Genomic DNA, 21,834 nt, shown 5'->3' with positions numbered 1-21,834 from the left:
TCAATTCAATTAATAACCAAACAACGATCCATTTGTACAGTAAGAAAAAGAAGAAAAAAAGATAAATGTTACGGTCTCTAGTTATGCTATAATAGTACACATTATACACGTCTTCCTCTCATCTGGTCTGTAACTAGTTTAAAAGCAGTTTAAAGCTTTGGGGGGGTTCTTATGACACACAAAAATGAATGTTTTTTAGAGAAAAGTAGGAACATTAAAGCATTGGTTTTTTCATTGGTTCAAGCATTTATTCACTACATTTCAGGTTTTTTCTACTATGTGTAAATGTTTAGCAAGAGGTAGGTTGTGCGTCTGGCATCAAGAAATACTGTACTCAATTGTTAGGTTCCAATTCAGTAACCTGATATCAAAGTATGGACTGTAATACACAACAGTAGTGTCAATTATGGCATAGGAAAACTCCTATATGGCTTATTTTAGTATGGCAAGTGTCCATCTTTGCAAATTAACTTAACAGGGTTGGTGCTGAGCTGCTGCTAAAGGAGTTAAGAGAGGAAATATACATTTGGAGAATGCAAGACAGTTTGAGGTATCGTTCCTTCAATGTCAAAATGCTGCTTTTTACACTTCCTTTTGCTGACAATACACCATTCTTTTTAAAATTCTCAAATTTCTAGCAAACATTTTCCACATCATTCAACTACAAATAAAACAGAAACTAAAAGAGCCAACCAATATGAAAATCAAAAGGAGGGAATCCAAAAATGCCAATAATTATAATATTAATAACAATAATAACATTTAAAAAAGGAACTCATTAATAGGTCTTAATTTTGGCAAGATTTCCCATACACAGCAGGACAGCCTTGAGAGGGAAAATGTATAAAAGGAAAGAAGAAGAAATGTTCTATAAAAAGAAAAGCCAAACTTATTGTTAGCATTCTATTCTTTTCAACATTTGTGGTTTTGTTCAAATAAATATTGGGTCAACTTATGTCTTGTTATTCAAATAATAAAATATTGACCGCAATTTTTTTCCTTTTGGTATCACACATATCATACTCAAATAGAAAAAAAATGGTAGATAAGGTATTCACAGTAAAAAAAAAAAAAAAGGAAGGCATCAGTGATACCTGGAGTAAACAGTTGATCTAGAACCTTGAGGACAGTGGCACTATGTGGCTTTGTTAGGGTATGTGGTGGTAGCTAATCCAATTCTGCACAGAATACTAGATTCAGAAACTGGCAATGAAAGATGGGCCTCCACACAAAATAGAGACATAACTTGTATTGAGGCTAAGTCTTTCACAGCCATTCAAACAGTTACAACACAATATATTTTGAGGATCTGAAAACAAATTTACTTAAATGGAATCCTCTTATGCTTGATGGAGACTTGCCCGAGTATCTCCAGCAAATTGACTGGAATTTTAGTCAGTAGTTACAAAAGGGGGAAAGGCGATGCTCTACCACAATATTTTTTAACAACACAGATATTCCTGTGCTTAGGTCATTAATAAATGGAACATAAATTATTTAAATGTTCGAATATGTATGAGTTATTTGGTCATAGTATTTCTATAATTCAAAGGACAGTTATTTGGCAATTTCAACTCCATCCTTCTTTTAACAATATATGAAAATATATATCCCATTTTCGGTTTTCAAAGTAAAATGTTATATTGAAAAGAAACTGAAAATGTGTGGAATTCCATGTCTCATGTGGTCTGTCAGTGAGAAACATGAAAAACAACCAGTGAACATTTTACAGTGTTACAGGTGGTTTCATGAATTAGCATTGAATTAGTTTTTTTTTGGTTTATGTAAGCTGTTTATGTAAGCTTGTGTGTCTCGTCATTGGCTAATGGCAGCCCCTTAAAACAGGAACCCAACTGAAAACAACTTTTTTGGGGGGGAAAAGGCTAATCAAGGAAAGACTGAAAACCGTAACAATCACACATCTTTGGATATCGTTCGACTTGGTTTTCATATAATATTTTGAAAGTTTTGTTGAAACAGCGGTCTACGGCAAAAGCTAGTGTCATTCATGCCTTGTGAGTGTGAGGTAAGAATTGAATATGAATACACATGAAGACAAAATACAAGACAAATTAGTCATTAGAGAAATTGAACCATGGTCTGCTGAACAACAGGTTCCAATGACAACAAAGGTATTTGACGCACTGCAAACCAATCACCTTTAGTTGGTGACAGAAAGCTTCCCAAAAATGGCCGTCTCAGCAACAAAATACATTTATAATTACATTTTGGAATTCTGCAGGAAAGGGCAAGAACGTCAGCAAATTCATCCATAACGGAATGGTGAAACTTGGGCTTTATGTTCCTTAATGTCCATACTTTCATGCAATGTTCAAAGTTGAAAAAAAGCTGTGAGTTCATATTTATTGCTCACTTTCTGTCAGGCTTCCAACTTTGTTTCCTGTTGCACATTTCTGAGTCATGTCTTCCTCCAGCGAGATGAGATGGTGGCAGCAGCAGGTGGTGCCTTAATAAAGAGACATTCATCTCGCTTTCCCTGTTTGACTGAGGAGACATGTTGTTGTTCTTGACAGCTTGTTGTGACATCATCAATGATGGTGGTCTCTCCATCACCCATTTGTGAAGCTGCTGAGTCTGAGGTAGAATATGTGCTTGAATCATAGCCATGTGCTTCCATACTGCATGTCAGTAGCTGAAGTGGCCCAACTCTGAATGACCCGCTTAAAATTAAGGCAGAAGTTCAGGGTTTGGACAAATTGTTGAGACCCAATAGCAGGGTTAGGAGCTGGCAGTAGATTCAAGCAGAGAATCGGCGATCAGGAATCATACAATGTCAAACAACATAAGTGAACTTGCAGACCCACAGATCCAACCAGTTACATTCTGGGTAGAAATTGGGCCCAGTGACATTCAATCACAATCCAAGGCCTCCTTCTTTTCTTGACAGGAAGTAATCGAAGAGTGTACCACCCTCTGAACACAAGGAGTGGCAGCTGGCACAGGACTGACATTGGCACCCAAAAAGAAAAAGGAAAAGGGGGTACAGAAGTACCCTTTTGGTTGAGGTAGGTATGCTTGACCAGCAGCACGACAGGCAAAATGGTTACCTTGATAGCTCTGACGTTCTCGTCAGGCTGAGGTAGCTATCTTTGGAGGTAAAACGTTTTGGTGGGGGAGCAGAAATGTAACAAAGAGTTTGGGATAGGGGTTGAACAAAAATGGCTGAATCTGTGATCCCTTGACACCGGACCGCCTCAAGGCTAACACGGTGAGACAAACTATCAACTCAGTCAGGTTCGGCAAGGCTAAAGCAGACCACGTTACGTAGCCCTGAGGTACAATCTTGTGGAGCTAACCAGAGAAAACCTATCGACTGACAACATTCACTATATCTACTGTTTCACAAGCTGAACACAGAAATCACTTTGGTACTGGCCTCAATGTAAGATGGAGACTAATAGACTTTCTATCTCATCCATTGACTCAAGCTCAACATCTAATCATCTGAGAGCCATGTTCACTGTTCAAACTGGTAAAAGGCCTCAGTATATCTATCTGTTTTTGGCAGAACCTGAAAATGGCACCATTGGCGATTAACTTAAAATTACATAAAATGAAGCTATTTATGGGTTTTGGTTTTAAGAAGATGCACAATGTCCAATACCACACAGAATATATAAGGACTATAGTAATTTGCAGTTTTCTTCAGAGATGAGCAAGCAGCATTTTGAATAATAAATGGTCTGTGCCCATTTCCTCTATGGCTATCAATACATTTCCATGGAACTAAAAATAAAATGTTAAAATAAGGCTTTCAGCTTTGGTGTAAAAGACACAAGACAGTAAGTTGACTTGAAATGGGGTTAAAATCTCAATAGTTACTCATGACTACATTGGTTCTACTTTGTTTTTACTTGAAGCTATTATGAAATACCTTTTTTCCTTTGTGGTATTGGACATTCAACAGAAGTCCTCAACACATCATCTCTTACTCTCAATTTCATTCTCAATCTCTCTCTCTCATTCAGTGCTAGAACTATGGCTGGACGCTGCAATAGGCAGACTATGGCTAAGGCGTTGGTGGGCAGGTGAGGTGGAGGAACCATAGAACAGCCATTCATTTTTCAGGGTAAAGGGACTGGGGTTGGGGGAGGTAAGTGGAGTGGTGTTTGGGTGCTTTAGCCGGTGCCTGTGCCAGGCTGGCATGGTGGGGGCTGCTCGATGAGGACTTGGCACTGCGCTGGGAGGGCTTGACCTTTAACAACCATCACTGGAGCAGTGATAGAGTCACATCTCTACAGGCAGAAAAGAGAAGGATGGTTATTATTATACTAACCGCTCCATAGGACACAGAAAGCTAGAACTGTGAGTGTGTATGATGTATAATATTTGTAGAATTGTGCATATTACAGCTCCTTACCTGAGGCACTAATTCAATGACCTCGGGCATGCGGATCACCCCCTCTTTTGGTGAGCCAGCCCGCTGGTTCCTGTCTCCTCCTCGGGGCCCTGACCAGCCATCTTGGGTCCCCTTCCTGCAGAAGAAGCTGGGAGAGAAGCATTCAAACATGGCATGAGACCCATGTCCTCGAGTCAAAGTGACTCAATATCCAGGCAATAATAAATAAAGCAATGTGCAAATTAAAATCTAGAGTTATTACACTTCCTATTACTATAAAACCATATTAAAACCATATTCTGCTACCATATTCAATTTTACCAAAAAGTGCCTCCTTACCTGCGGCGGTAGCCAAACATGAGGAACAGCACACAGAAGATGATGCATACCATGCCAATGTGGATTCCCACCACAATGCCAGTCATTGACCCCTCGTCATCCTGCCTGCAATTACATGGGCTCTGCCCACCTGGACAAACACACACAAAAATGGGTTGCGTTAGTAGAGAAACAGTAGTGGGGTACACATTCATACGCACACGCACCCACACAAACGCCATGACTCACACCATCTGTGGTGTCGATACAGCGATCTGCTTTAACTTTAATATAATGAGGCAAATATTGTGCACTAATTACACCCAGAAAGAGTTGAAAACAAAAGTACCCAAAAAACACATTCCCTGTCCTTGTGTACAGTGAGGGATAAAAGTATTTGATCCCCTGCTGATGTTGTACGTTTGCCCACTGACAAAGAAATGATCAGTCTATAATTTTAATGTTAGGTTTATTTGAACAGTGAGAGACAGAATAACAACAACAAAATCCAGAAAAACGCATGTGTTATAAATTGATTTGCATTTTAATGAGGGAAATAAGTATTTGACCCCCTCTCAATCAGAAAGATTTCTGGCTCCCAGGTGTATTTTATACAGGTAACGAGCTGAGATTAGGAGCACACTCTTAAAGGGAGTGCTCCTAATCTCAGCTTGTTACCTGTATAAAAGACACCTGTCCACAGAAGCAATCAATCAATCAGATTCCAAACTCTCCATCATGGCCAAGACCAAAGAGCTCTCCAAGGATGTCAGGGACAAGATTGTAGACCTACACAAGGCTGGAATGGGCTACAAGACCATCGCCAAGCAGCTTGGTGAGAAGGTGACAACAGTTGGTGCGATTATTCGCAAATGGAAGAAACACAAAAGAACTGTCAGTCTCCCTCGGCCTGGGGCTCCATGCAAGATCTCACCTCGTGGAGTTGCAATGATCATGAGAACGGTGAGGAATCAACCCAGAACTACACGGGAGGATCTTGTCAATGATCTCAAGGCAGCTGGGACCATAGTCACCAAGAAAACAATTGGTAACACACTACGCCGTGAAGGACTGAAATCCTGCAGCGCCCGCAAGGTCCCCCTGCTCAAGAAAGCAAATATACAAGCCTGTCTGAAGTTTGCCAATGAACATCTGAATGATTCAGAGGAGAACTGGGTGAAAGTGTTGTGGTCAGATTAGACCAAAATGGAGCTCTTTTGCATCAACTCAACTCGCTGTGTTTGGAGGAGGGGGAATGCTGCCTATGACCCCAAGAACACCATCCCCACCGTCAAACATGGAGGTGGAAACATTATGCTTTGGGGGTGTTTTTCTGCTAAGGGGACAGGACAACTTCACTGCATCAAAGGGACGATGTACCATCAAATCTTGGGTGAGAACCTCCTTCCCTCAGCCAGGGCATTGAAAACGGGTCGTGGATGGGTATTCCAGCATGACAATGACCCAAAACACACGGCCAAGGCAACAAAGGAGTGGCTCAAGAAGAAGCACATTAAGGTCCTGGAATGGCCTAGCCAGTCTCCAGACCTTAATCCCATAGAAAATCTGTGGAGGGAGCTGAAGGTTCGAGTTGCCAAACGTCAGCCTCGAAACCTTAATGACTTGGAGAAGATCTGCAAAGAGGAGTGGGACAAAATCCCTCCTGAGATGTGTGCAAATCTGGTGGCCAACTACAAGAAACGTCTGACCTCTGTGATTGCCAACAAGGGTTTTGCCACCAAGTACTAAGTAATGTTTTGCAGAGGGGTCAAATACTTATTTCCCTCATTAAAATGCAAATCAATTTATAACATTTTTGACATGCGTTTTTCTGGATTTTTTTGTTGTTATTCTGTTTCTCACTGTTCAAATAAACCTACCATTAAAATTATAGACTGATCATTTATTTGTCAGTGGGAAAACTTACAAAATCAGCAGAGGATCAAATACTTTTTTCCCTCACTGTATATACTTGACAAACATCTGTGCAGACCCACACTGACATGTTCTTTCTGTGATCTGAAAGTTTAACTAAAGAGATTTACATTACATTTATCTTTTCATAATATAGCTGACACACTTATCCAGGATGAGTATATGTTTTTACTTATATCCCCTGACTAGGTTTGCAAAGCCACTGGTAATTTACCAAAGTAATTTAGGTAATTAACAGAAAATATAAGGCAATCTATGGTAACTTTGGTAATTTACAATGCATTTAGGAAAGTACTCAGACCCCTTCCCTTTTTCCACATTTTGTTATGTTACAGCGTTATTCTAAAATTGATTTAATTAATATTTTCCTCATCAATCTACACACAATACCCCATAACGGCAAAGCGAAAACAGGTTTTTATACATTTTTGCAAATGTATAAAAAATTAAAAACAGAAATACCTTATTTACATAAGTATTCAGACCCTTTGCTATGAGACTCGAAATTGAGCTCAGGTGCATCCTGTTTCCATTGATCATCCTTGAGATGTTTCTACAACTTGATTGGAGTCCACTTGTGGTCAAATTTATTGATTGGACACGATTTGGAAAGGCACACACCTGTCTATATAAGGTCCCACAGTTGACAGTGCATGTCAGAGCAGAAACCAAGCCATGAGGTTGAAGGAATTGTCCGTAGAGCTCCGAGACAGGATTGTGTCGAGGCACAGATCTGGGGAAGGGTACCAAAACATTTCTGAAGCATTGAAGGTCCCCAAGAACACAGTGGCCTCCATCATTCTTAAATGGAAGAAGTTTGGTACCACCAAGACTCATCCTAGAGCTGGCCGCCTGGCCAAACTGAGCAATCTGGGGAGAAGGGCCTTGGTCAGGGAGGTGACCAAGAACCCGATGGTCACTCTGTCAGAGCTCCAGAGTTCCTCTGTGGAGATGGGAGAACCTTCCAGAAGGATAACCATCTCTGCAGCACTCCACCAATCAGGCCTTTATGGTAGAGTGGCCAGACGGAAGCCACTCCTCAGTAAAAGGCACATGACAGCCCTCTTGGAGTTTGCCAAAAGGCACCTAAAGGACTCTTCTCTGGTCTGATGAAACCAAGATTGAAACATGGCACCATCCCTACAGTGAAGCATTGTGGTGGTAGCATCATACTGTGGGGATGTTTTTCAGTGGCAGGGATTGGGAGACTAGTCAGGATCGAGGCAAAGATGAACGGAGCAAAGTACAGAGAGATCCTTGATGAAAACCTGCTCCAGAGCGCACAGGACCTCAGACTGGGGCGAAGGTTCACCTTCCAACAGGACAACGACCCTAAGCACACAGCCATGACAACGCAGGAGTGGCTTCGGGACAAGTCTCTAAATGTCCTTGAGTGGCCCAGCCAGAGCCCGGACTTGAACCCGTTCGAGCATCTCTGTAGAGACCTGAAAATAGCTGTGCAGCGACGCTCCCCATCCAACCTGACAAAGCTTGAGAGGATCTGCAGAGAAGAATGGTAGAAAATCCCCAAATACGGGTGTGGCAAGCTGGTAGCGTCATACCCAAGAAGACTCGAGGAAGACCCAAGAAGACTGTTAGAGGCTCTGGATAAATTACTGAAATAAAAAATGTACCCCTGACACACAAACTGACTAGAGATCATCATTGCTCCACATCGCCACCTGGTGTTTGACAGTACTCTACACATAGGGTACTGATCCTAAGGTCAGTGTTTGTGTCTCACCGGTGCTGGTCTTGGCGCTGGTACCACTCTCAGCCAGTGAAACCAGACGCTTGTTGGCAGCGCTGTCCCCATTGCCGTTGTAGGCCACCAGTTGGATCTCATACACAGCAGCGGGTTCTGAAACAGATGGCCAGTTACTGGGAGGTTGTACATATGGAGTGTGCGACTCTCTTTATTTTTATAGCTTACAGTTAGGAAAATCAACCATAAACAGTTTTAAAAAGCAACACCCTAATACACAGATTTTAGTTACATTCATTCCATTTCAAAGGTCCTTTTGGTACCAGTACTGGCGCTCTGCATTGTGAAAATGTCTGCTTTGTGTGAGTCATTGCAATCTGAGACCCTGCAGTGACATTGGTTAGTAGTATGCTGCCTCATCACTGACCTAGATGGGAGATGGTGTGGGTGTTGATGTGACCAGGAAATGCTTCCTGCCCCTGGAAGTTGGGCTGGGGGACCTTGCGGTAGGACAGCTTGAAGCCCTCTACCTTGCCCGGCTTACTGGGCAGCTCCCAGAACACCTGCATTGCCGTCTTGTTCAGCACCTTGGTGAAGAAACTGGGAGAACTGGGTACTGTGAGGGGAAAGACCGGGGAGAGGAAAGAGGGGAGAGAGAGAGAGGGAAACAGAGAGGATGAAGGGATTAACATACACATTGAATTCCACACATGAGAAGACAGATAGAGAAAAGGGAAAGAGATGAGTGAGGCTTCGAATAGACAGAAACAAAATGTGAAAAACTGAAACTAAGAGATTTGACAGAAACAGGAAAAGATAGAAAGGTGAGAAAAATAAAAGAGATAGAGGAAAATATAGGAGCGATAGAGGAACATGAGAAATTAGGCACTCTGATATGCAACAGCTTATATCTCCTTTAATTTCATGATATCTAAATGACCTACCGCCCCCTAGTGTTGTAGCCACAACAGTGCTGGACTGCTGGCTGGCTCCCAGAGGGGAGTAGGCCTTGAGGTAGATGGAGTAGGTGGTGGCCGGCTCCAGGGTGGTGAACTCATGCTGGAAGGTGGTCTTACTGACGGCCTCCTGCAGCTCTCTGCTGTCTGGCTCTGGAGGGGACAGGAAACAGGAAGTGAGGTCATCATCTTTGCATTTTACGACAGGAAGGTATTCAAAAGAGGCAGTCTTGTGTACTTCTAGATGCATAAGTGTCAGCAAAAAAATGATATTCAATTCTCCATATGAATTACATAAGACAGCAAAAATATAGATTCACTTTGGACAATGAAGTAATATTATATTACAACAGCCTCCTTACCGCCAAACATGCGGATGTGCAGCACATATCCGATGATGCCGTCGGTGACCTCTGGGGAGGGCTGGGCCCAGGTGAGCTGCAGGGTGGTGGGGGACAGGGCCATGGCCGTCAGGTCCTGGGGGGCCTCAAGCAACTCCGTGGACTGGGTGAGGGCCAGGCGGGCACTGGCCTGGTTGGTGCCAGCGCTGTTCTCAGCAATACACTGGTAGATGGCCTCGTCCTCCGTGGTGATGCGCGTTACCGCCAGCGTACTGTGGGGGGAGGGTAGAGGACATTGTTAAGAGTTGGAGTGACCATGATAATGGTGGTGTAATGAATGTATTAATTACATTACTTAATCTTATATTGGCAGATCTAAAAGTAAATGTAGATGAGTAAAAGCATACTACTGTACCTGTTATTGTTGGTGAGCTTGACGTTGTCACCAGGCGTCAGGATTTTGCCGTTCTTCAGCCAGATAAGGTGAGGCTCGGGGACACCCTGGGCCATACAGGTGAACACTGCACTGCTCCCTGCTGGTCTGGAGACAGACTGCGGCCACTGCAAAAACTCAGGAGGAGCTGGGAATAGAGAGAAAGAAAAAGAAAGAGAGTGAGCTTCTCCTATTTCTCTATGTGCTATGTAATTAATATATGTGATGCAATGTTCTGCCATCTTTTACTATCTCAAAGACTGCTTTGCAATATCTACATTATGTTGTTTATTTAAATTTCATTTATTTGAGAGGGGGTGCGGAGGGAGATGGATAGGGGATGAGATACTGCTTGCCATTATGGGGCTCAGGGGCTGCTTTGACTGTGCAGTTTTGCCTATGTCTTGCAATTACTATAAAGCACAGTAGAGGGCAGCAGAGATGTTTCAGCAATGCACTTGACACAGATGGACTTGATGTTATACTGACCATACTGGCTGTGAGACTGAGATGAGTTATAAACTTGCCAACATTATGTTTGCGATAATGGACAGTGTACAAGAGAAGGGGAAAAGTACAAATGTGTAGATACAATCTTAATTTAAGTTCTAGGGTTCATTCAATATTTTATATACCCTGCTTGTGCTCAAATGAATATAGTTTAGGTGTCAAATATTACTTGAAGGACTTGAAAAGGACGAAATGTCATTCTGTTCTGTGTTTTCTGTGGTCAGGATGAGTGTTTGCCTCTGAATCCAAATCCCCAAATAATCCACAAACATGAAGAGCCACCATCTCCAACAAGGTCCAGACTCGGACTCCAGCTGAGCATGAGTCCAAAATCAAGTTCATGAGCCATGACAGCAGCATCTCGTCCCCCAATTAAAGCGACACTCCTGTCCGTCCCTCTCGTGACACCCGAGTGGAGAGGGGGACAGAGGGGGGACAGATGCAGTCTCTCTGCCACAATGGCACATATCTGTGTGCAAAAACCTGATGCCTCGCCTCCCTCTACACGCATCTCTACTACTACCCCCACCCCCCTCGTAAAAATTAGCCTGCTCACAAATCCATTGTCAGGACTCTGGGAAAAGCGGACCAAGAGGAGAGGGGGTGGGGGGTGTAGGGGTGAAGGGACAGGGGGCATGGGGGGTTGAGGCGGCCATTAATCAATGGCAGGGATGGATTTTATTTCTAACCAGGACGCTGAGCCTAAATCTCTTTGCATTAATAAAGGACAGGAAAATAAAAGATGATACGCAAGCTGGGCCTCTAAAGCTTGTGTACCGAAAAGATAAACAAAAATGCTTGGTTTTATCTTGTGGAGATTTGAGGATATTGAGGAGATATATATCGGTTAGGGTTCCCAGGGTAGCAGAACTTGGATATGACAATAAATTGTGCTAAACGTTTTTATATTACCACAGGAACACGTTTAGTCCTCCATACAGTGTTTTCTACAGTCTCCCTAACATAAATCCACCTGAGAGCAAAGCATAGGGCCAAATATTGGTTTAAGTAAAGTTGAAACAGTGAGCTACCATAGATGGCCCTCTAGAGATATCCATCAGCAACGAACTGTCCAATACCTTATGCCTAGCCTGACAGGAGTACTCCAAACAGTCTAGAATACGTGTTTAATAAGTGTGTATTTCACTTCAGCTCCAGCATTGTGGAGAACTGAAATTGAGTTCGAGTAAACCACTCAATCAATGGTGGATATGTGTGTGAGCCTGGTGACAGAATGGCAGTCAGGGTCATTGTCATTGTCATTCTGTTTGCAGAGAGAGCTCCCCAGCTGTCCCAGCCTGCCCCTCTGCAGAAGGGACTGAGGGAGGAGAGAAGAGGGGGAGGAGGGGGACTGTGGTTAGGGTTAGGGTGCAGGTTTGCTGGTTTACTCATTTGCGAGCAAAAGAGATGGCTGCCTTTGTGAGAGTGAATGGGGGCTGCTCCATACTACTGCATTTGGGGGAAGGACGGGTAATGAATCTACCCTCTAGCATCCCTCTCTCCTGTGCTAGAGTGCACTTCACACTTGAACATGGGCAAGGCCATTTATTTAGAGTAGAGATGCATTCAAGCCCTGTTATTTCAATGAGGGTTAGCGGTTCCTATTATTTCAGTGAACTAGAGGAGAAACCTGCAGTGAATGCTTTTCTTTGGGTCTGCCTGTCCCTCTGTCTAGCTGTTTGCCTACCAAAGGTGTGGCTGGACTATCTAGAGTTTTCTGTGTTTCTGTACGTCTTCAGCATCCTGGACACACACACAAATTTGGTCACACACACATTTAGGTCCTCAATCATGAAAACCAATCATAGTCATAGATTGGTTTTCAACTGTTTCGCACCATTTCTCATACAGAGCTATACCGAAATATACTGAACTATCCAGAAATATACTGAATATGTTTTCCTCTCTGTAAACCTGATTCAAGTGTCATCAGAGCAATACAATGAGAGGACCATGACCAGGGCTAAAATCTAACGCAACACATAGGTCCCAATCAAACACCACATGACAATTGTGAATTGTCCTAACTTCCCTGGAATATTATGCACATATTCAGAAGGTGTGAATGAAAAGTGACTCTCAGCTTTCCCTATGCATGAGGATGCTAACCAGAAGCCATGGGAATGGGCCTGTAGACCTACACATAGACGTCCCTTAGAATAAGCTGTTTTGCAAACATACAATGGCTGTCGTGTCCCTTTGTGTCCTGAGCCCTTCTGTGTGTCTGTCTGGCACTCGGTGGCCTCTGTCCCCTGAACTTGGCCTTGCCTGTGTTTGTCGCCTGCAGCTGTGACAAAGACAAGTGTCCCCACAGGCCAGGGAGGTGAAGCGGGGACCGTCTCGCTACTCTATCAAGGCCTGCCAATCAAAGGCCTATAGCACCAAAAACCCTATCATAGCTCCACCCCCTAACACCATAACTCAAACCCCATCCCCAACCATCTCACGCATAATTTCATGAGGGCCTGCAGGGAGAGGGTCAGGGGTGGGAGGTCAGAGGTGGGAGGTCAGAGGTGATCCCTCACTCTGGCACGATTACTTTGCTCCCCCTCCTCCTGCACTTGGGCTTTGCTAGCATTGTCTGTTTTATTCTGTTTCTATATCTTATCTTTTTCCAGTGCTCTGTTTTCCAGTTTCTTCTGTATCTGTTCTCCCTCTATCTCTCTTTTTCGCTCTGTCAACCTACAGATGTAGGATCTTAATTTGATCACCCAGTTGCAGAATAACTTTCCTGCAATGCACTTGTAGTGTATTTGAGGTTTAAAAAGGCTTCTTAAAAGGCTTGTTTGTAAGTTCGACTTTAACATTTCAGACTTGATTTTCCCCTAATGATTTTTTTATTATCAACCCCCTACAAAAATGTCCATTAATTATAATCCACAAAGTAATTCACATTTCCTGTTGCTGCAGGATTATTTTCCTTCTGTCGCAAACTGCTCAAATTAAGATCCTACATCTGTACTTCTCACTGTCTGTTTTCTCATTTCTTATTTTAATTATCCCTTACTCTACCTCTCCCTGCTCCCCTGTATATCTCTCCTTGCTGTCTATGAGTGTGTATATCTGATTACTGCAATACTCTATTTCAATATGCATTTGTTTCCCTTCTCTCTTGTATTTATTGTATATGTACATGTATCTCTATTTCTCCATGCATCTTCCCCTCTCTCTGTCTCTTTCTCTTCCCCACAGATGGTGGCTATGCAGCCATTGTCTGACTGTGGCCTGCATCTGTCCTGGTCAGGTGGTCCACTGGTGCAGCCAATTTATGACCCCCGGCAGCCACAAATGAGTTTGGGGAGGGGGTCAGGAGGCAGACGCAGCCAGGGAAATTAAGTCTGAATGGGCATCCCATAATATGCAAAGTCAGCCCAGACCGACCCTAGACTTGACTGCATAACACTGAAAAGGTCTGCAGAAGCTAAAGGCTGGTCAAGTTTAAGTAGAATCAGTGAACTTGGGAGACTTTCAGGCACATTGAGGCAGATGGTATTTGACATGAGATATCAAGGGATTGAGTTAACTAGAATGAATATGGTATTTTTTATTGATGTTAGATTTGGGTATACCCTGGGTCCCTGATATAGATGGTGGTAACATTATAGACGGGATTGTTATCTAACCCCACATTAACTGTATGAGTAGTTTTAGAAAGAGCAGCAATTTTATCCACACTAACATACCTGTTTTGATCAAGTTATCAAAAAGCACGGTTAACTAAACCGATTCATATCTGTATATGAACATTGACTGCAATTGTCCTCCTCCAAACGTAGTTATGGTTTGACCTCTTTGTTTTCAAATAAAGTTATGCTCTTTGTTCCTTTTACAAAGTCAATCAATAAATGAATGAATATATTCACCAAGCACAATAAGGGTGCTGTGCCAGACCCTGATGTTGAAAGACACAGAAAGCAGATATTGATTGATTGAGTTGGGTGGAGAGGACAAGCTGATAGACTCAGCCATTAACACCAGCTACCAGTATACATTTACAAATGTGTGTACTACAGTGTAATTTGGCAGTGTATTACTGATGTACAGGAAAGTATCACCTGACTAAACACTCCAACTATGAACACATACACACTCACTCTGAAACTCAAACAAACACATATAATTTGAGTGTGTTTGTGTTTGAGTGTGCATCTGAGTTTATATTTGTGTGAGCATAATTGTGAGTTGAATCCATGGGATGAACCACCATTAAGATTATATAGTATAAAACAAGGTATCATGAGCTAAAATAGGTAGAGCAGAGAGGTAGGTATAGAAAGCCTCGGTGAAGTAGAGGTAGGGTCATTTCAGCAATAAACGATATCTCCTCTTTTATCTGTGGCCAGCTGGAGCCCAATATCAACCCATTTCAATAGAACATGTTGGCCAACAGCAGAACATCAAGGACCCGTGCCAGGAGGTCAAAGGTGACCAGAAGAGTTGGGGGATGTCAGTTCACCCTTAAGGTCATGATCAAATCCACCAAAGGTTAATATAGTCTGACCTTCCCAAAATAACCCCAGCATCACCCCCATCCTACATTCTGCTTATTACCTCTCTCCCTCCATCTCCCCCATCCCTTCCCCACATCCCCCTATCTCTACCCCCCAAACAGAGCCCTGGGATGGTCAGGTGCTCCCCCGAGGGAGACTTGAGATGAATTTTCAAATTGACCACCAGCCCCTACTCTACCAGGCTCTTCTGTAGATCTGGAAAGATCACATAGGTTTGAACCAGATGCTAACAGTTTCACATTGTCTCCTGATTGGCAGGGTGGAATGTCTGCCATGTTTTTTCTACCTATCCACTCATTTGAGATCTACAGGAGTGTTTTGGGGTAGGAGATAGGGGGGCATTCAGCATAGGCCAGGGAGGCCTAGGCATTGGTCTATTGAGGTGAGTGGTTTCCTGGAGGCTGGTAATGGTGTGTGGGGGATATAATTTTGGGGGTGGGAGATCTGACAAGTGCTGTATCAACAAAGCCAATATTGCATTGTGTGTGTTTGGGATTTGAGGGTCAATACTAGTGTGTTTGGTGTGAGATTGATGGGTACTACTACTCACCCTGCACCACCAGTCTACCCAGCGCGGTACGCCTCATCCTGGTGCCAGGGCGGTTGGCAGAGCACACGTACACCCCAGAATGTTGCAGGTTGGCATCTGAGATCATCAGGTTCCCCGTACCCAGCACCTGGATACCCTCCACCCCGATGGAGCGCCCGTCTGGAGGAGAAGAGACGGATAAAGAGAAAAGGGGGAGAGTTAGAGAGCTGAAGGTTTCATCTGTAGCAAACATGGATGACCTATTTAGCACAGAACTACTCAACAATATCAAAGCAGCGTTCAGTCAATGTTCAACTACCAAGGCAGCATTGAAGTCTTATATCATGTGTATGTTTGCTGTCACTTCTGTAATGCTAATAGGTGTCACAGAGGTGACAATAACAAATAGATTTTACCAGTTAGCTATAACAAATTGATGTTACAAGACAATACTCTCTGTGGTAGAATAATTTGGTATTGGGTTTGGACAGTGATGTAGGGTGTGTGAGAGGGGACAGTGATGTAGAGTGAGAGGGGGCAGAGCCCTACCCAGCCGACTCCAGGACACGATGGGTCGAGGGTTGCCAGTGGCGATGCACTCCAAGATGGCAGTCTGGTGCACAGTGATGGTCAGGTTCTGAGGACCCGACAGAATCACCGGCTCCTTGTAGATCCGTGGAGCTGCCACTGTAGAGACAAAAAGAGAGAGAGAGAGAGAGAGAGGACAGGAAATGGTGACAAAGTAAAAAATACAGATATCAGTAAATACAGATAGGCATATTTGTTATTAGCAGATCTGATCACTGACACATTCAGACTCAGAGAGGACAGCTTCTCTTACCAGTGACAGTGAGCTGGGCCTCGTGGCTGTAGCGAGTGTTAGCGATGTTGGAGGCTACGCAGCGATACACACCACTGTCAGACCGCCTTACACCGGTTATCTGCAGGATCCCTGTGGGCAGGATGGTGTACCTGAATACAGGAAAGGAGAATTATAGGTGTGTGTGTGTGTGTGTGTGTGTGTGTGTGTGTGTCCATGCGTTACCTGTTATCGTCAGTATTCAAAGCGGTTCTGTTTTTCTCCCAGGAGATGTTGGCCTCTGGGATGCCGTTCACCTGGCAGGTCAGTCTGGCAACACCACCCTCATCCACCGACATGGACTCTGGGTGTATGTGGAACTTAGGGAGAGCTGTGTGTGAGAGAAAATAGATCAGAGAATTTAAAAGACATGTCCAAGACTGTTTTCAATGTCCTAGAACCCAAAAAACAACAAAGTCCCTGGAGACAGGTCTTTCTGATAGGCTTAGAGCAACTGCCCAACAACCTATGCGATTTTGTAATCAATACGGTTAGGGCATTTTTCTTAAATGAAAGTTAATCTCCATGGTAACCCCTTTCCCTGAGGGGAGCACCACCAATCCTCCCAAGAGCCATAATTCTGCTGGTTTACCCACAACCCCCTGCATCTCCCAACCCCCAACTGCCCACTTCTGGTTTTATTTGGCCAGAGAGAGGGGTCAGGGGAGTTAGTGAATGAAAGGTTGTCTACTCAGTGGGGGGTTTAGAGTGGGGGGAGGTGCTGTGGTTATTAATGTTCAGTCCCAACTGGGGGGCTGGTCAGATAATGGAGGAAGGGTTGGGAAGGGAGGATTAAAGCAGTCAGGTATGATTTAAAGGCACAATGGGCAGTATCAAATGAATGAACACACATAAAGAATGTCTTGACCAGCATGAGAGACGGTTTATGTGAGATGCTATGTTCACTTCAATGGCTTGCTAGCCATTTCAAAATAGTTTACATATAACTTCTGCATGACATGTAATGTGTCACACATGACTCTTACAGTATACAGTATGTGTATCATGTGTCTTATGTATGACTACTAATGTGTGCCTGTGTGTGTGTGGGTGTCTGTGGTGTGTGTAACTTACATGCCAGCTGAACCCTGGCCTTGCGGCTGATCAACATGCCATAGTGGTTCTGGGCAGCACAGTCATACTCCCCAGCGTCCGTCTCGTTGCTCTCTCTCCTCTTCTGGAAGCTCTTGATCAGGAGAGTTCCGTTGGCCAACACGCTAGCCTTCAGCCCGATGGGAATGGGCACGCCGTTACGCCGCCACGTCACAGAGATAGGCCCCTCCCCTTCCACCTGGCAGTCCAGCATCAGGGGCCGTTCACGCACCGCGATGACATCATTGGGCTCCTTCAGGAAGGCCAGCTCAGAGGCACTGCCCAACACTGGGAGAGAGAAGAGGAGCATGGGAGGTCAGGTACTGCTGAAGTTCTCCTCCATTCAGATGATGATGATGATGGAGGTAAGAGGGCTGATGAAGATGACAAGGGAGATCCTCAGGAAAGAAGTCAGCCACTGATGATGATGATGGTGGTGGTGTTGTTGATGATGAAGAAGAGGATAATGATGGAAGTAAGAGAGCTGTTGAAAAATGACAATGATGAAGAAAAGATGAGAATGAGGATGATAATAATGATGACACACACACACACACACACACACACACAAACACATACACACACAAACACACACACAAACACACACACAATATTTTTTAGACTGAACAGGCATCAGGAATATGACCTATCACCTACTATTACAGTACTAAACCAATCATTCAGTGATTCCAGTACAGCGCCTTCAGAGGGCCAGAAGTTGAATCTCTCCCTGCCTGCAGGCTTTACAATGTTAACCTCAAGAAGCAGAGAAGGGCCAGGGGTGGTGCTCCTCAGTTTATAGAGTCATGAACGAATTGAAGACCCCTTTTTACGATGCCACTCAACATCAAGGTGAGGGGAGGAGGAGGGAGGAAGACACTGAAAGATGGCTGATGAATCCATCCAAGTGCTGATATCATCAATCTAAGTGGACTTTTTTCGTAAATTATTCTCTGTTAACGACCTAACTATAGGTTTCGTGTAGTGCCTTAAGCACATATCACCTTGTGTTAGATCACCATTGTAAAATATAACTCCTAGATAGTTAGCAGGTTTAGGAGATTCCAATACCGACAATATATGGCCATCTGGTTCTGGGGAAATATATTGAAGCACCTCGCTTGGTGGATTGATTTATATGAAATAAACAGTGTGTGTTAGAGTTCTTGAGAAATCTACCATTCCTACCCCATTCTCTACTGACATTTCGTATCTTGTTTAATCTATTTTCCATTATTCATCTTGCCCTACAGCTCCTTTATATATATATATATATATATATATATATATATTTATTTATTTATTTTGGTCATTTAGCAGACGCTCTTATCCAGAGCGACTTACAGTTAAGTGAGTGCATACATTTTTCATACTGGCCTCCCGTGGGATATTGAAATATCATGTAAAGGTTTAGTCAAAAAACAGAAAAAGGCCCAAACTTTTCCAGTGCTCTATGTAAACCAAGTTATGCATCTCTGCCCAACTAGATGTTGGACACAATCCAGGCCCTTGTGTTCTCAATAACACCTTAATTACCGGTGAATAACAGGGTTGTTAATGAGAGATTAAGAGGGGAAAAAGAGGGGAAAAAGAGGACGCTGGATTACTCCTTGGCTGGGTTTATAGCGCTAGGCTGGGAATCACACACTGATAAATGGCCAGTTTCATTGAGCAAGAGCAGACAGCCTGAAGCCTTAACTCTTCCCCCACAATGAGACCCTGTGAAAAGTGGGGCTGCCTCTCTCAGTGGTGAGCACCTCACACTGTGTGCACTAGTGACAGCTTCATTCTCCAGACGGGGGTGTGTGTGTGTGAGAGAGAGAGAGAGAGAGAGAGAGAGAGAGAGACAGAGAAAGCGAGAGAGAAAGAGAGAGAGAGAGAGAGAGAGAGAGAGAGAGAGAGAGAGAGAGAGAGAGAGAGGGTATTGGACTGAAAAAGTGAGAAACAACAGCACAGAGGGAGGGGAGCAAAGAGAATGTCTTCAGAGGAGTCTGTTTGGGTAGTTTTCAGAAGGGTGAACTTGCACTTGACTTTCCTCCAGCCTGATTGATAGCTCTGTTAGTTACCTCCACCCCCCATCCTATTCTGCCTTTCACAGTGCCCCCCCTCCTTCCCAGAGCACGCAAACACAATTAATTCCCCAAACTGCCTTACAATAGTGCCGAATGCCATGGAGCCATTGAAGCAAGAGAGGGCCTGAACAATGCAAGAAGTGGGGAAGAAGGGGGGAGAGGGAGAGGGGTTAGGGGTCAAGTTTGGATGACTTCAATGGAGTCTGGGTGGATGACAAGTGATAGCCCCCCCACACCCCCTTTCCCCTTTCCCCCTCTGTCCCCATTAGTCATCGCCCACTCGGATGAGAACATCTGCCCCCCTCTCGCCATACCCTCTACTGCACCCCCCTGTCCCCCTCTCCCCTTTTTAACTTGAACTTGGAGGTGACTTTCCCATGCCACCCCCATCGCTCACACTTCGCCGAACCCCGTCACCGATTCCGTCAACACGCCCGTCCCCCCATTATACGCACCATTTGGCGACACCCCTTCTGTTCTCCCTGATTTTTAACCCTCTCTCTTTCCCCTGACCTATTCTAAAGTCCAATCCACCTTTCCCAGCTGTTCAAGATAAAGAGGACAGATGCTGAGCCGAAGAAAAGGTTCCATTCATTTTCGGTCTCTTATGTTTACGTGGCAAGCTGTGGAACTGTAGCGTGTGACGTCTGGATCCCCTGACCCTGTGACCCCTCTGAAGAACAACAATACACACTACCCAGACACAACAAACATCCTCCAATATCAACACAGCTGACCACAGCAAACCTCTGCAACGTTCAAACATCCCACCAAAACACACCAGACAGCTGCTCTTTCTTTCCTAACTCCTTCCCCCCATCCATCCATAGTCTTCCCATCCTCTCCATAGTCCTCTCCCATAGCCCCCTCTCCCAAATCAGACCATTCTGGGAGACCCAGTCTAAGCTCCAACTCTTGGCTCTGCTCCAACACATGCTGTGTAATCTCCATTGCCTCCAGTTGTTTTTTTGTTTGTCCAATTAGCCTCCCTTTACTCCATTTAATCCCTCCCCCTTTTCCCATTAATCCACCTCCATTGACTCCCTCTGTAACAAATAACAACTAACCAGAAACTACAGTCTATTCACAGTATAGCTGTGCATCCACACGGGACAGATCCTTAAAGCATCTTAATCTAAATGAAGATATCTTCTCGCTCCAGTAGATACCTGATCATTACATTTAGATTGTCGTTAGACACCTTATAATCACTGACATGCAATTATTCTCAATCACCTGCACTTCCAACAACTATATATTATATGAGTGCATGGGCCATTCTAGGTAAAACTCCATCACTTACACAATCAATGCACACATGGATGCATGCCAAACAAGCAGCCGCAGTACAAGGAATCTCAAACCCTTCGAAACATAACTTATTTTACAATCTCCTCCATATTTGCTCTGCAATATATATACGTTCTGGATTTCAATACCATGACCCAGGACCACAGCCTCCTCTGGGGCAGATCACAGCAACCCAAGCCCAGGTCCAAGCTTAAACCACTGGCCTGGAGTCTTAGAACAGGCTCCAAGTCACACTTCCTGACACAGCTGGGAACTTTGGGCCCCAGGTCTTTGTAGTTCAGAACGACTGCTTGCACTACCCAGAGACACTCATTCAAGCTTAACATCTGATGTAAGGGGAAGCAGCGGATAATGGAATACCTGGGGATGGCTATGCTGGGGATGTAAAGAGAGTGAGATGTCGGTCACGGTAACTAAGGATTAGCTGCATGTCAGATCTTCTGTGGGGACATATTGGATTAGCGATACCTGGGGACTTCCATTCTGGGGATAGTGAGAGTGTGTAATGTAAGAAGAAGGGACTATGAGGGAAGCAGTTAAGTGCACAGTTAAGACTGATGTCAAATTGTGTTGATTGAGGCTTTGAGGGGTGAGAGCGCTGGAATCAGCACATGATTTTTGGGTTGCTCAAGAAGGAAACCTTAATCATTTGTTTTTAGTAGTAGTTTTTTTTGCATTTGACCTTGAAATCAGAGGCATAAAGCAAATTATGATATTATTTATCATCTATGTATGCCATATAAAAGCAGCCAATCTCAGCTGTGCCTTATAAGTTCCCAGCTGTATTCCACACAGTCAGAATGCAAAGCCCATCTTTACCACTGCAGCCCTGCATTCACCCCTGTGCCCCGGAGTGTGATTAAGTGTTAAGTTTAGGGATAAATTCGCCACCCATCTGGGTG

The 21,834-nt window shown here is 44.0% G+C and overlaps 1 protein-coding gene across 1 annotated transcript; it reads right to left on the bottom strand.

The window, feature by feature from the left end:
• Window positions 1-2,198: 2,198 nt before the first annotated feature.
• LOC121570094 (immunoglobulin superfamily DCC subclass member 3-like) lies at window positions 2,199-17,859 on the bottom strand. Its single transcript, XM_041881576.2, has 13 exons — window positions 17,532-17,859; window positions 16,644-16,788; window positions 16,440-16,570; window positions 16,148-16,285; window positions 15,620-15,778; window positions 10,031-10,196; window positions 9,637-9,887; window positions 9,263-9,427; window positions 8,746-8,934; window positions 8,358-8,474; window positions 4,700-4,829; window positions 4,382-4,508; window positions 2,199-4,256 (listed from the first exon to the last, which is right to left on the bottom strand). Exons 1-13 carry the CDS (start codon window positions 17,857-17,859, stop codon window positions 4,140-4,142), a joined length of 2,163 nt encoding a protein of 720 aa, XP_041737510.1. The 3' UTR covers window positions 2,199-4,139.
• Window positions 17,860-21,834: the final 3,975 nt, after the last annotated feature.

This window comes from Coregonus clupeaformis, chromosome 28 (assembly GCF_020615455.1).
Source record: "Coregonus clupeaformis isolate EN_2021a chromosome 28, ASM2061545v1, whole genome shotgun sequence".
In the NCBI taxonomy this organism is placed as follows: domain Eukaryota; kingdom Metazoa; phylum Chordata; class Actinopteri; order Salmoniformes; family Salmonidae; genus Coregonus; species Coregonus clupeaformis.
Note: the sequence above shows the minus strand (reverse complement) of the source record. Positions and strands in the feature narration are given on the sequence as shown.

Coding starts and splice junctions, on each gene's coding strand:
- LOC121570094 (XM_041881576.2), bottom strand. CDS start 17,859: ATGCTCCTCTTCTCTCTCCCAGTGTTGGGCAGTGCCTCTGAGCTGGCC. Junction 16,571..16,643: donor TTGAATACTGACGATAACAG/GTAACGCATGGA, acceptor TCCTGTATTCAG/GTACACCATCCTGCCCACAG. Junction 4,830..8,357: donor CAGCGCCAAGACCAGCACCG/GTGAGACACAAA, acceptor GTGTTTGTCCAG/GTGGGCAGAGCCCATGTAAT.